Source organism: Equus asinus, chromosome 6 (assembly GCF_041296235.1).
Source record: "Equus asinus isolate D_3611 breed Donkey chromosome 6, EquAss-T2T_v2, whole genome shotgun sequence".
NCBI lineage: Eukaryota > Metazoa > Chordata > Mammalia > Perissodactyla > Equidae > Equus > Equus asinus.
This window is the reverse complement of record NC_091795.1, coordinates 12418096-12433382: the sequence shown is the minus strand read 5'-3', so window position 1 is coordinate 12433382 and position 15287 is coordinate 12418096. Positions and strand designations below refer to the sequence as shown.

The following is a 15287-nucleotide window of genomic DNA, read 5'->3' as shown; positions in this document are numbered from 1 at the left end:
GAAAATCTAAAAGAACCTACACACTATTAGAATTAGTAAATGAGTTTAGCAAGATCGCTAGTCTATATATATATTATATTTCTATGTATGTCTATAAATACCAAAACAAACAAATAGAAATTAAATTTAAAATATAACATTTACAATAGCATCAAGAATTATCAAATACTTAGGAATAAATCTAGCAAAGGTTGTTCAAGATCTCTGTAAACAAACTAAAAAAAATTATTGAGATAAATTAGAGAGGACCTAAGTATAGTCGTGTGCCACATAATGATATTTCTGTCAACAATGGACTGTGTATACAACCGAGGTCCCATAAGATAGTACCGTATAGCCTAGGTGTGTGGCAGGCTGTACCATCTAGGTTTGTGTAAGTGCACTCTATGATGTTCACACAATGATGAGACTGCCTAATGACGCATTTCTCAGAACGTATCCCTGTCATTAATCCATGAATGACTGGAATGTAGATGGAAGGATATACAATGTTCATAGATCAAAAGACTCAATATTATAAAGCTGTCTGTTCTCCCCAAATGAATGTACAGGTTGAAAATAATTCCAATCAAAATCTCAGCAGTATTTGTGCAAGTGTGGGTGTGTGTTTGTGTGGGTGTGTTGTTGTGGGCAGGCTTATTCTAAAAGTCATATAGAAATGTCAAGGGCCGAGAATAGTCAAGGTGGTCTTGAATAGAAACAATAAATCTGGAAGATTTACATTATAGATGTCATGATCTTGCATGAAGCTACGATAATTAAAACTGTAAATGTCAACTATCAGTTGGGCCAATTGGATATGAGTCTGGAAAATGGTATATCTTGTTTTCTACTTCATACTTGAATTAATTACAGATGGATCAAACATCTAAATTGGAAAAGTCAAATAGAGCTTTTAGATTCTTTTCTGGATGCCTGCATGGCCCCTGACATTTAGAAGTCACTTTCTTCTTTCTTCTTTTCCACCCTCCTTACTTCCCCTTCCACTTCCTCCTCTGCCACTCCTCCTCTGTAATCACTGGATGAATAATTAGTTGGGGAGCCAGGAGAATGAGGAAGTGTGAAGCGTTCTGTATGGCGGCACTCAACCCCTCCTTTCCTGTCCCCCAGCCTTCAGCTTTCCCACCTGACTCTTCTGCCTCCGGGAACTTTTAAAGGATTTTGAGGGTCTTTGACTTGTACTTGTTTTATTACAGAGTGTTCTGGCCTATAGTCTTTGATATTTTTTCTATGTTATTGTATATTATACTTCTTAGGTGGAAATTTAATACGCTGCACCTTAGTTTTATATAGTATTCATTCTAAACAGCTTTGTACATTAGTACCCATTATTAAAAGATAGTAATAAATGAGTTAATACTGTCTGGGATTTGAGATTGCAGGCCAATCCCAAATATAGTTTCTCTGGGATGATAATGTTTAATTTGCTATGCTCAAATTTTTAGCTCTTTTGGTTCTAATATTTTTTTCCCCTCTTTTCTGCTGTAGTCCCTGATTTCCAGAAGCACGTGATTGGCATATTTGTCCTGTTAACAGTAGCAATTACATGCTCTGTTTTCATCTATAAGCTCTTCAAGGTTGACCTGGTGCTTTGGTACAGGGATTCTTGCTATGATTTTCGCCCCCCAAAAGGTACAATTTTGTATTCTATGCAGTATTTTCTTATTGGAGAGACGGGATAGTTAAGAGTTGTAGAAGATAACTCAGAGGGTTTTTACTTAAATTTTAAAACAAAGTGTGGCATATACAAGAATAGTAGTTACTGTTGTGCATAATTATAATTTCATGACCTGACAGCATTGTTTTCCAAGTTACTGCATTAGTGTTCATAATGGTGGGATAAACAGGCATTTAGAGCATGTGTTTATAAATCCACTATTCAGAGGCCATTGCTGAGGACCTACTCTGTGCTGGGTAGGATATAGGTCACCCCATAATCTGCCTTCAGATGAGAGAAATGACTTGATTTTCATGCATCAGGGAAGTGTTCTCTGTTTTGTTTAAACCTCACAAAAAACTAATATGATAATATATAGAAGGAAGAGTGGATAGAATTCAGTGCCGAGACATTTGGGGAAAAAGATAAGGCCGGGGAGATAAGGAGAGTTCCATCCTGAGGGGTAAGACTCTCTATATGTGGGGCAGCCGTCAAGGAATACAAGAACGACTTTGCAGTAAAACACGATAAACAGGAACTTGTAAAGATGAGCACTTGAAAAAGGTATTATAGTTTTGGTATTGCTGCTTTATTCATGCCATCATACGAAAAAATGAATAGTTCATTCTGAAACGCCTGTTTGTGATCTTGAAATGCTTTGTGATATTGATATTCTGAAATGCATGTTTGTGATTTGCTTTATCAAATCTCTTATTTTTCCTTTTGGTTCTAAATATATTACATTTTCCCTTTAGCTTCAGATGGAAAGACCTATGATGCATACATACTGTATCCAAAGACCCTTGGGGAAGGGTCCACCTCTAACTCAGATATTTTTGTGTTTAAAGTCTTGCCTGAGGTCTTGGAAAAACAGTGTGGCTACAAGCTGTTCATTTATGGAAGAGATGACTATGTTGGGGAAGGTATGTATGGGGAAAAAAGTAAAAGTCTTGTTGTAAAAATGATTTAACTACTAAATTAATTGGGTTAATTCAGTTGAGTCTCATCTTTCTAGAAGAGTGTGGCATAGGTACACATACTTGACAATTTTAAGAACCTCTTAAGTGGTACGTGATAATGAGTTTCACATTCATTAAATACCAGGTATTTGCTTTTCTCATATTTTGTTGGCGTGACAATTAACTAAGTTTCATTTAGTTCTGGAAAACTTAACAACTAGTTAGATCAATAGTTACTTCACAACTGATAGAATAAATTTGAGGGGTATAGATCAGATGGTATAACAAGAAAGTTTTAAAATGTCTACTGAAAGTATTTGAGTCCTAAATGAAATATCCAACTTATGTGGGTCAACTTTTGAGCTAGTCTGAAATGAGAAACTCCTTTAATCTTAAGTAAGGTAAGAAAAAGAGTATTACGAGATGTAGGGTGTGGGGTGGGAGGAACCTTGTGGGGTTTGGGTTCTGGAGAGAATGATTATAAATCGAAACTTTACTTACTATGCTGTTCTTCATGTTTTTCAGACATTGTTGAGGTCACTAATGAAAACATAAAGAAAAGCAGAAGACTGATTATCATTTTGGTCCGAGAAACCTCAGGATTGAGCTGGCTGGGGAGCTCCTCTGAGGAGCAAATAGCAATGTACAATGCTCTCGTTCAGGATGGAATTAAAATTATCCTGCTTGAGCTGGAGAAGATCCAAGACTATGAGAAAATGCCGGAGTCCATTAAATTCATTAAGCGGAAACATGGGGCCCTACGCTGGTCCGGCGACTTTAGGAAGGGACCACAGTCTGCAAAGACGAGATTCTGGAAGAATGTCAGGTACCGCATGCCGGTTCAGCGGCAGCTGCCTTCATCCAAGTGCCAGTTACTATCCCCGGCCACTAGGCCAGACTCAAAGGAGAAACTGCAAGGGGAGGTCCACGTGCCGCTCGGGTAGCTGGGAGCCGCGCAGCCAAGAGTTGCTTGGGTGCCTCCTGTCTTAGGGCCTTGCAGGCTGGGCTGTGCCTCCACTGACTGGACAGTCATAAGATGCACCTGCATAGTCCCTTATCCCCAAGGTCACCTGGAATCAGATTGTTAAGGGAGCAGGATGTGACAATAGCAGGCCAGGGCACTTCAGAGCAGAGGGCTCGGGAAGTCCTTTAAAAAGGCAACAAATGCCCTGTCTGCAGGTTTGAACTTGCTGAGAGAAGACACTGGGACAACAAACGAGAGGAAAGAACGTGCAGGAGATAGTTCCATCTCCAGACGGTTTTATGAAGTCGTCTGCAATCGGAGGGTGGGGCTGAGACCCAGTCTGGGGACGGCAGGGTGAGTGGCCCTCCAGTGGCTCTCCTGGGCAGTTCTGCTGGCGAGTGAGACTCGTGTTTCAGGAAAGCACAAATATTCTTGGAGAACTTTCCGTTTGCCTTGCATTTTCCATGCACGTCAACAGCTAGCAGTCAGTTTCCAAAGACTGAATTCCATTTTCACAGACCTTTAAAACTGTCACTTCAGTGAACAAAGGGAGTCTCTAGGATTCCAAGGTTTTGAAATAACCTTAGCTTTCCACTGGAGAGAGAGAATTTCAAAAGCACGAGTAGCAGAGAATTGATCCCCTCTTAGTGCTCTCTGCCCCCAGTGGCCATTCTGTTCTACTTTACTCTTCTGCCCTTTTCTTGACTCGTTACTTCTTTGGAAGGACAACTTCCAAGTCACTTCCTGCCTCTGTTCTGTCACACACATGGCCCACAGATTTATCATCCCTCATCAAACGCTGTTCTCATCTTACCCCAGTCTTGCCAAAACACCTTGCAAACACCGAGGGGCTGCTCCTGGCTCAGGAGCTAAAGCCCAGATCTCCCACTAGCATTTCACCACCACCCCAAACCCCCAATCTGTCCACACAGCTGTCCCCTCCTGTCCTGCTGTGTGAATGCCCAGGTCAGCCTCTTGTGCCTTCGCACCCTAAGGGTAAATATTTCTTAGAATTTAAAAATTCTAAATCTAAAATTATATTTTAAATGAAAGCAAATTGGGTTTTTAGGTATAGAAAATTATTTTTAAAGCTTGGTGATAGTCCTCAGAATAATTAGAGAAATCCTGGAAAACCTCAAAGCCAAGTTTATGTGCCACTTACTGAAGGACATGCCCAGTTTTAAAACTTGTGTGAACATGGACAGACCTTCTGGTTTTTGTATTTTTAGTATTTAGTATTATGGATGAACAAAAGCTTTTATTTGGTATATTTTTTCCCCCCAAAGTAGTCAGAACTAGACAACAGAGTTTAATACTTTGACTCTTCTCTTTCCATCTGTTTCTCTTGGATCCAGTCGGATGGCCCTGGTTAACAGTGCTATTCTGGAGCTGCTGATATAAAGGAAAGTGCCTTATGTTCGTTTGGCAGCACACACACTGCAAACTGCAGTCAGACTGCAGCCAGAGTCTGCAGGGTTGGGATGCAGGGCTGTCATGTCCCAGAAAGTCTATGAGATGCTTTAAACATAATGTTGCTGATCAGTTTTAGTCTGTCATCTATAAAATATATTTGCATGTGTAATACCCCAAAAGCCAATTCTGAAACAGAATTAGCGGCACAATTGGCCAGGAAGTGAGGAGGGGGGAAAACAAGCAAGAATTACCGGTGGCAGTGCTCCTGGAATTTGAGGAGGGACAGGGATCCAGGGATGTGCCTGGCGGAGGAGGCACCCAGCAGGAAAGTGCGATGTCACGGTGTCACGGTGTGACTGCTGTGCCCACGGGAGGATTCCGGAGGAAGGAGCCGCATTCCTAGTTCCCTGGGAACTTCCTTTGTTTTATTGTTTTCCCCGAAGCCTCTCTTAAGCTCTTCCTTTCAGGCCCTCCCCATTAATTAAATTTTACTGCATTATCTGATGGTAATTTTTTTTTTGGTCAGCCTAAGTGTTTAGGAAAAGTTTGTAAATGTACCAAGGTGTTTCATTTCCAGTTGTCTAACCTGGCTTAGCAGAATGTATATGTTCATTCTCCTGCCTCTTTATTTTACTTGCAATAAGAGAAAAGGTATTGAGCCATTTTTTAAAGACATTTTTGATAAATTATATTTGTACTGGTTAATGATGAAGGGTTTTTAAAGACTTGTTTGTATAATTCTGCAGCAGATACAAATATTTTTATATAGTAAAACACCAGATTCATGTACAGCATGTATCATTGATCAATGGACTTGACTTGTTTTCCAATAAAATTGTGAAAACCTGGTGTTGAGTATTCATATGCAAGTCTGTGTCTTTGCCCGCCCACTCATGGGTTTACCACGCACACCCTCCCAGGTCATGTGGGGCCAGGACACCTGCCTGGGAGGTCAGAGGCTTTTAGCCAAATGATGAACCTTAACTCCCGTTTGTCGCCTCCGCTGTGCTCCATCCGTTTGCTTGCTTCTACATGGATTACAGTGTGAGTCTTACTGTTGTTAACCCTTGACCTTTCCAGAGAATCTGTGCAAGATTTGTATAGATTTTTACATTTTACAAGAGGTTTCCTTTTATTTTCTCCTTTGACCCAGGAGGTAAACAAAATTGGCCAAGTTGGCATCCAAAGTACTAACTCTAATGCTCACAAACTCTAATGATCAGAGCTCCCCTCACACCCAGTCAGTACCTCTTTATTCCAACCTCACAGCAATTCTAACAAGCAGACAACTCTGTCACCACTTACGCAGAAGGGCGGAGGTGGCAGGTCACCTTAGAGTCTGAGATTCCACTATGAATCCTGCCTCCACCGTCTACTCGGTGTGAAAACTATTTGAGCCCTAGTTTCCTCACCTATAAAATGGGTATAATACAGAATTCGTAGAGTTGTGTAAGGATTAGGAAGATGAAATTGACTCTGACATGCGCCGTGCCTAGCATATGGCAGGTCCTCAGAGAGCAGTAGCTTTGTTAGTAGCCATTCTGTGAATAAACTTGGTTATCTGAAGTCATGTTAGAGTCTGCAAATAGAGCGGATAGAGAGGAGATGTAAACCCCAAGTGGCAACTGACACCAAGGGAGGGAGCAAAATCCTAAATCCTAAAAATAAGGACAAAGTTCAAGACAGCCAGATGAAAGTGTGCAACGCAGGGTCCAGGAGCCCCACGTCCCCTGCTCCAGGCATTTCTGTGTCACTGAGGGCCAACAATCCACATTCACGGTGACCCTCTGCCAGCCCCAAACTGTAAAGGATGTTTAGTGGTCTAAGTAAAGAAAAGGATTTGTTTAACACATTCCTGAAGGGTTTTTCAATTAAAAAAAATGCAAGAACTTATAAAAATTTAAGAATCAGCTACCCTGAAAACTTGCCTATACAGAATTTCTCCCTGGAAGAATTCAGAGAGCTTTTTACCATATTTTGGTTATTTTACCAGTTAATGTATTTTTTAGCAAACAGAAAAATCAATACCAACATTTAAAAGTCATTTCCTTTTTTTGGATCTTTGGAATTATTTCTCAATTGGGCTGCCATCTGGTGGGAAGAGACCTGAGTATAAATTGCTGCACTGTCACAATTTGGGAACCAGAGTGAAACACTTGGTTTCAAATCCCTGTTTTCTTATCTGAATAACAGGACTTCCTCTGTTTCGAGGTTTTTATGTGTGGAAACCCTCTGTCCAGTATCCGAGAGAGAATCTCAAAATATATTTTCTTAATTTTACCTCTCAATTAGTACAGAGAAAATAAATTCATTTACCCAAAATGTATCTTTTTCAAATTCTTCGGTTTTGGGTGTGAGGGAGATGAGGGCATGTAATCCTGGTGTTACCTTCTAAAAATAATAATATCTTAAAGCAATTTTAGCAAGTCAAGATCTGGCTTGGTATTTTTGATATAGTAAGTTTCCCAAATATTAATTGAAAGACTTTTAGGAATAAGTATCATACAGTTATAAAGTCAGAGATTTCTTCAAATGAATTTGTCAGAAGAAAATCTTTTCCACTGTGAGGCAAGAATCTGTGCGTGTGGTGAGTCTGGTTTGCTGTGGACGCTGCAGAGAGGATAGCAGGTGGGGAAGAGAACGATCTGGGCTTGGAACAGGAAAGTTGTTCCTTTTTTATTAAAATAAATGCACAAATGAATCACAACACTTGCAAGAATTCATAAGATAGGAAAAATAGATTACACGTGGAAAAACATACATGGGGAGACAGGTGGGAGGGACATTTTTTTGGTGTACTAAGTAAGATTTATTTTGCAACCAAAATATGAAGGCCTGTGTGTGTGTGTGTGTGTGTGTGTGTATGTTAGATTTAGGGAGAGGAGCAGCTACAGGAAATAGATAACACTATTCAAAATGAATACTAACATTTCAAAACAAAAACATGCTCATCTTAACACACATTGCTCAGGCTTCTTGGGAGGAAGGCGTGGCTGATTAAAGTGTGTAAATCCTGTGTGTTCACCTGAAATCCGGTGTCCAAATGTTAACGCAGCAGCGGTCATTAAAATCTGCAGCTGTCAGACCAGTTGAGCTTGCACCACCTGAATCTAGGCTCAGGAGGCTGTTGACTTCTCTAGCACTGTGCTCAACTAGTTACGAGGTTAATTTACTCCGTCAAAGTCAGTGACGCTTGTTTTTCTCAGAACCTTTGAACTGGAATTGATCCCGAGGGTCGTTCACTTTACGGTCCTGGGGCTGGGACAAACAGCACTGCTGTCATTCCCGTGTTCATCGGCTTTCCTTTCATTAAACACATCCTGAGTGAGATTCCTCACACTTCTTTAGTGAGAGAGTAGTGTGTGTTTCACAGCCCCTGTGGGAACTGCTTCTGCTTTTGCCATTGTGGTAATCCTGCCTGCCAATGGCTCCTTTTTCTCTCCTCGGCCCTCTTACGTCACTCTCCTGCTGAACCTGAGCCAGACTCCAGCTTCTCATTCGCCTTCACGGCTGTGGATGGTGGCCATCTGTTTGAACACTTGATTGTCAGCGATATTCCATAATCCTGCCTTGCACGCTACACTTCATTGCTCCTGAATTCTTACATTTCCTGAAACTGGACCCCAAGTCCTACCTGGAATTCCAAAACATAGGGGAAATATTTTTGCTCTCAAGTTTACTATGGGGTTGTTGTAAAAGTGCTAAGCATGTGCCTAACATTATACTGGACACTGAGAAGACTATAAAGTGAGCAAATGCTTAAAGCTAGCCATAGAGAATAGTGCTAAGAGAAGGTAGTTTGGGAAACGAACTCATATGGTAGAAGTTCGTAAGTCTCTGAGTGAAATACATGGACTTTATCATGTGGAGTCCGGATATGGGAGTTATTGGAGGTTTGGGGTTGGGACAACATTAGACATAAAGAAAGAGTTGACTGGGGGGCACTGTTATGCAGGGGAATTAGGAGGGAGTAAAAAGTGAGACACGGAGGCCGTTAGCAAGTTGCTATAGTAATCCTTCTGTGCACAGTTTGTATTAGAAACATTTTTCTTAAATACACTTCAGAAACCCTTTTTGTATTATGGAAGCAATATTGGTTTGAGAGAATACAGAAATTTCTGAAAAGTGTAAGGAAGAAAAAAGTCACCCATAACCTCACAACTTAAAGATAATTATTAACATTGTATTGTCTTTCCGTGGATATAACTGGGATCATATAACATATGCAGTTTAATACCCTAACTTTCTTTTAACTTAGTAAAATTATTTGCTCACACTCCTATTGATCAAATATAATCCATGAGTGATTGATCAGTCTATCAAATGAATGGTCCATAATTTAGCCTTTATGCTTTGGTTTGATGTCTAGATTATTTCCAGTTTTTAGCCATCGTGGTCAAAATGAAACAGTTGTCCCTGCGCAAATATCTTTATCCACTTCCTGGATTGTTCGCCGAGTGTAGATTCCTAGAATCGGGGTCTGTGGGCAGTGGACCTTTTCAGGTTCTTCACTAATTTTTTTCGGTAGTCACTTTGTTCTGCTTTCCTGTAGGAAGCGTGTGGCGCTGAAAATACTCATTTTTAGATCCTTGTCAATTTGATAGAGAAAAGGGATATCCTTTGTGATAAAGATTTCTTTGCAAGTTAAATAACGTGGTTGCAAATTCCACTTAACATTGATAGTTCCTGGGGGGCAGCCTGTGCCTCCAAATTCATTACGACTCTTAGCTAGTTAGCAAGAAGGCTGAGAATGGAGCCCGGATGTTCCAACTTTCAGATCAATGATCTTTTTAACCAACCACTGCTATCAGATGACATTGACTAGGGGTAAATGTACGACCCTTCGCTTGCGGTAAGGAAAGTGTGTAAGCACAGGTGGAGAAAATATGGCTTAGCAGCAACAAAAGTGAAAAAAACAATTTAGGATGTGAGTGTACAGTAATCCCAGAATGAAGGAATGAGCAATGTGGGGGCAAAAAGAAACCAAAACAAATGCATCCAAGCCTGACCAGACCATAGCTTATATCCACACAAGTCTAACCTGTAGAATTGCAGGAATGGAAGCCCATCCCCTCTCTGGTTGAGAGGCCAGGAGACAAGCCAGCAGCTGAGTGGCCTTGAGGCCTGATGGAGCCTCTGACTGCAGGGACTCGGTCTGGAGAGAAGGGCCACTGCAGCAACTTCAGCAACGTTAGATGCATGGCAGCGTGGGAGACTGGGTTCCTCTTTCTGCGACCCAAAGGGTATAGCAAACACGTGACTGGATGAGATTTCCTCTTCCCTTTAGGAAGGATTGATTTGCTAGTAGGCCTACCCCTTGGAATGGAAGAACGAGTTCTCCTTGGCAGGGATATGAAGAGATCCAAACACTGGACATGTCATCAAACTAGGTCACTTATGGCAGGAATGTCTCTAGAGGGGTGCTGTGCCTGAGCCAAATCAACCAGTGCTGGAGTGGATGTGGGGGTGCTGTTATAGCTCTGTGTGTGTGTGTGTGTGTGTGTGTGTGTGTGTGTGTGTGTGTATGTACCACAGAAGTCATTAAATTGTGAGGGCTTAAACATGTTGATTATCGCACCATGTGGTGTCCCATGTACAGGAGGGTGCTTGTTACTCTATTCAACAGAGAGCCAAGCCTTAGTTTCTGTTCTGACCCTGTGATTTTGTGATCCTCTGAATCTGATTTAAGATAAATTGAAATTGAGAAAGATCAGAGAGACATTCAAATGGGTCCCAAATGGGTCTCCACATGTTCATCTCCACTGTCATTGCTGTGGGCCTGGCCACATCACCTCTTCCTTGGTGTCCTCCATTAGCCTCCTTCACTGGGGCCGTGTTTCTCCTCTTGCCACTGCACCCCTCATAACCAATTCTTCACACAGCATCCAGAGTGGATTTTCTTTGCCTTTTCCTTGGAGTAGAATCTACATTTAGAAAAGAGCACATAAGTGAACAGTTTCAGGAAGTTTCACAGACAGAAGACAACTATGCTGCCAGCACCCAGATCAAGAAAGGAAGGTGACTAGCATTGGAGCATCCCCATCCTGTCCCCCCAAGTCACATATTGTCCTTGTGTCAAGGGAAACAACTGTCCTGACTTTCAACTGCATAGATTAATTTTGCCTGTTTTTGAAATTTATGTAAGCAGAATCAAACAGTATGATCTTTTTTTTTTTTTGTCTGTTTTCTTGGGCTCGACATTCTATCTGTGAGATTCATCTATATTGTTGCCTGTGTTTATACAGTTCTTTCTCACAGCTCTGTAGTATTCTGTTGGTGATCTACCACATCTGTTTTATCTATTCCATTGTCAATGGGCATTTGTGTAATTTCTAGTTTTTGACTATTATGAGTACTACTCCCATGAATATTGTATCAAATGTCTCCCTTGGTGGCTATATGTACGTGTTTCCATTTGGTGTATCTCTCAAAGTGGATTAGCTGAGTTAGCCTTAGCAGATCCTACCACATGGTTTTCCTAAGTGGTCGTCCCAGTTTGTTCTCTCGTCAGCAGTATATGGCAGCTCCAGTTGTTCAATATCCTCATCAACACTTGGTATTGTCAATCTTTGTAATTTTGGCCATTTTGGTGGGTTTTCAATGGTCACTGTGGCATTTAAAAAACGTAAATAAGATTATATCTTTTTTCTGCTTTAAATTTTTTAATAGCTTTTAATTTTACCTAGAATAAAACCCAACCTTCTTTTTATTGCCTACAGGCCCCTGGATAGTCTAGCTCCCATCTGCCCTATGACTTCATTTACTCGATGCCACTGCTCATTCACTCTACTCTGGTCACACTGACTTCATTTCTGTTATCTTGAAATTTCCCAACTCTTTCCTCCTTCAGAGATATCGTTCTAGCTGTTCCCTCTCTGAGGACGACTCTTCCCCCGCTGTCTACCTGGTGGGCTCCTTGCTATTACTCAGGCCTCAGTTATACTGTCACCTCTTCAGTGACATCTTCCCCACACCCTCTCTATCCCTTCATCATAGTTCGTATGCTTCATGGGTCTCACCAACCTCAAAGCATCTCTTTCTATTCTTACTCAGTGTTTTTCCCCACATCTCTTGTCCCCTATGCCACACACTAGACACTAGATCGTAAGCTGAGAGAGTCTGTCTTCCAGCAGACTCTCAACACGTCGCCTGGCACATAGCGGGAACTGTATAGACATTGGAGGAGTGGGTGGATGAACCAAGGAATGGGCTCGAGGGGGAGATTAGGCCTAGGACCTCAGGAAACCGAGTGCTGTTAGCACCACCCTCCTGTCATCCCTGCTGCTTCTTCCGTCTCCAGAAGCTCCTCTCATTCCAGCAACAAAAGTCAACCACAGAACTCTGCTCTGGATCCTCAAGTCACCTAGAGAGGAACAACGCGAGAAATGAAGAGCCTTAAAGGTATAAAAATTTTCCTAGAGCGCCAACCCCTACCCAAGCCGAATAGCGGGCTTTGGAATGTTTGACCGTGACATGTGAACATATTTCTGCTTCATTCTCACTGGGAAACTTTATCTGTGGGTTACGTTCAATGAGAAATCATCGTATGTTTAGTTAGAACAAATGAAAGTTACTGTGCACTATATAAAATATACATTCTGAATATGCATCACATCCTGGTCTGAGGATCAAATCCATTGAAAGTAAAATTCAGCCAGTCTGAACTCAGCGATGCCCCCATCACACACACATTGTTGCTTCCCGCCAGCTCTCGGGATGCGGTGACGAATCTGCAGAGGAAGGTGCTTCACTTCATAAAGAACCTAACCCAATTGAAAGAGTCCATCACCCATGGCTTGTGACTACTGGCATAAACTAAGAATATTTCCATTGCAAAAATACCTGCAATTGGGAAAGACTGACAAGGAAGGGCTGGTGGGAGGAGGATGATAAAGAAGTCTGTGCTCATCAAGTATCTATTACCATCAGGCACTCTGCTAAGGAGGTTTACAAATGTCACCTCTGAAAAGTAGCTCCAAGCACACCCATCTTCTAATAAAGGGTGCTGCTGGGGTTTGACTCCCTGTCAGGGAGAGGGCGGTGAGGTGCAAGTGTGCCTTCCTTTGAAGGGGACCACAGGAAACATCAGCGGGAGAGCTTATTGTGTTCTCTACCAATTGGTGAGAGGAAGATACACGTTAGGTGCACAAAAGTGCAAAACCTATGAGAAGGAATTTCACACAGAAGACACACGCATGGCCAATGAGCACAGGCAAAGATGTCCCATCTGACTAGTGATTAGGGAAATATGAAATAAAATCACAAGATAACTCTTACATCTTTGGACTCCCCAAACCGGCAAAGTGTAAAAGTCTGACGTTACCAAATATTAGCAAGAACGTGAAGTGATGAAACTCGTATCTGCTAAAGGATACTAATGGAGAGAAAATTGGGGACTTTCTAAGACAGTCGAAGATGCACCTACCCAGTGATCCTGCGATTTCACTCGTGAGACAACTTCTCAAAACCACACAAGAGGACATCACAAAAATCTTCACCACGGCACTATTTTTAAGAGCAAAATATAAATTTGAAACAACCTAAATGTCCAAAGGAGATTGATACATAAATTAGAGTATATTCATACAATGGAATGCTGTACAGTAGTGGCCTTGAATGAACTAGAACTACTCAAAATATGTGAATCTCACAAATATGACATTAAGTGAAAAACAGTAAGTTACACAAGTATACACTGTAGTATTTTTAGATAAAGACTAAAAAGTCCTATACAAGGATACTTTATATTGCTTAAGTAATACACACACACACACACACACACACACATCAGAATGATAAGCACTGAGATTAGGACAGTGACTTTGGGGGGTGGAAAAGATGCATACAGGAAACTAGGTAATTATTATTTCTGAGGCTGGGTCTTGCTTATATGATTTATGACTTGTTTTGAATTATTTAGCTGTTAACTATTACATGATGCACGTTTCAAAAGAAAATTTAAAAAGTGAAAATCAGATAGGAAAAATAAAGTGATTGAATTCAGGAAATTTCAGTCTAAACGCTATCCAGTTTCCCCGATTTTTCAAGGTAATCGAGACCCTGCAGTAAAGGGTTTGGTTTTCTGTTGTTTTTAATTGCAAACTTTACAATCCCCAAATTAGTTCTCTCTTCAAAGCCAGTGGTTTATTCTCCATGTTTCAGGAAACACATCTGGCCTGGAAAGTCTCTGGAAGTGTAAGTTTCGGGTCCGTAGCCAATGAGCACAGTGAAGGTCAGAGGGGTCCAGCAAGACGGGGGCGCTGTTGCCGCGGGTCTGGGATGGCCTGGCTTCACTGAGAAACCTTCAGGGCAACTATACCGACTAGACTGGGCATGCATGCCAGTCCTCAAACTATGAAAAACGTGATAGGACACAAATTCCTCTGTTTGTAAGGTAGAAAGTGAAAAAGACAACAAAAATAAAAAGATTTAGAGATAACTTTCAACAGTGCTTGTAATAATAGTTCTGCAAGTGAGTCACTTGATATTTTTTATGGTAAGACCTTTCCGCTGTTTCGGGTGGGGGCATAAACCTTGCAAAATGCATGTGTACAGAGAACCTCACTGAATGCTGATGTCAGGGGGAAGTAACGAAGATCTCCTCTGATGGTTAGCAGAGGAGTCCTAAAGCGTGAGCACCTGAGGGAGCCTCGGATCCTTTAAAAAGATCTGTGAAATCAAAGCTATTTTCATAATGATATTAAGACCTTATTTGTCTTTTTGCTTCTCCTTATCTCCCCAATGTGTAGTGGGCTTTTCAGAGGCTACCTGACGTGTTACATCATAGGAGAGTAGATGCAGACGTGCATGTGAGTGTCCCGCTGTCTCCTGATTAGTCAGACGGTGAAGACGTTATGTCCAGACACGGAGTATGGGTCTGTAGTAAGGGTATGTAGAACAACACCATTTTTCTCAATAAGTCTGTTTGTTTCGGAAAGTGTAGTTATTTTTCATAATATGTATGATATTTACATTAACGTAATGAATTTATTGGAAACTCACTATCTAAAATAAATAAGAAAATCAATGTTTAAAACACTCCCCATTTTAATTTCAATACACGTAGTAAACATTGACAGACAACTCACAGGAACAAAAGCACTTTGGAATCCTCAATAATCTCCAAGAGTGTAGAAATTTGCACACCGCTGGCCTCCAACCTCTCTCTTTAGAAAGCGTGGCTGGTGAGGCACGCACTGCGTTCTTCTCCCTGCTCATATGGCGGCTTCCGACTCGCCGTCTCTAATCCAAAACGACTGCCAGCAACAGCTCTGCCGGGAGTCTGTAGAATGGA

The 15287-nt window shown here is 41.4% G+C and overlaps 1 protein-coding gene and 1 long non-coding RNA gene across 17 annotated transcripts in view; one reads left to right on the top strand and one right to left on the bottom strand.

Moving 5' to 3' along the window:
• The window catches only part of IL1R1 (interleukin 1 receptor type 1), a 77908-nt gene extending 72066 nt beyond the window's left edge, over positions 1-5842 (top strand). For all 16 annotated transcript variants that reach the window (XM_014854097.3, XM_044773056.2, XM_070511566.1 and 13 more), the window contains 3 exons: positions 1489-1632; positions 2413-2580; positions 3142-5842. In XM_014854097.3, the coding sequence (XP_014709583.3) occupies positions 1489-1632; positions 2413-2580; positions 3142-3560 (731 nt within the window). In that variant the 3' untranslated portion in view covers positions 3561-5842. The remainder of the gene's footprint in view (positions 1-1488; positions 1633-2412; positions 2581-3141) is intronic.
• Positions 5843-5975: 133 nt separating this feature from the next.
• Positions 5976-15218, bottom strand: LOC123286737 (uncharacterized). The gene is made up of 4 exons (XR_006529524.2): positions 15082-15218; positions 13419-13498; positions 11460-12356; positions 5976-10917 (listed from the first exon to the last, which is right to left on the bottom strand). It is a non-coding gene; the product is annotated as an uncharacterized lncRNA (long non-coding RNA).
• Between the last annotated feature and the right edge of the window lie 69 nt (positions 15219-15287).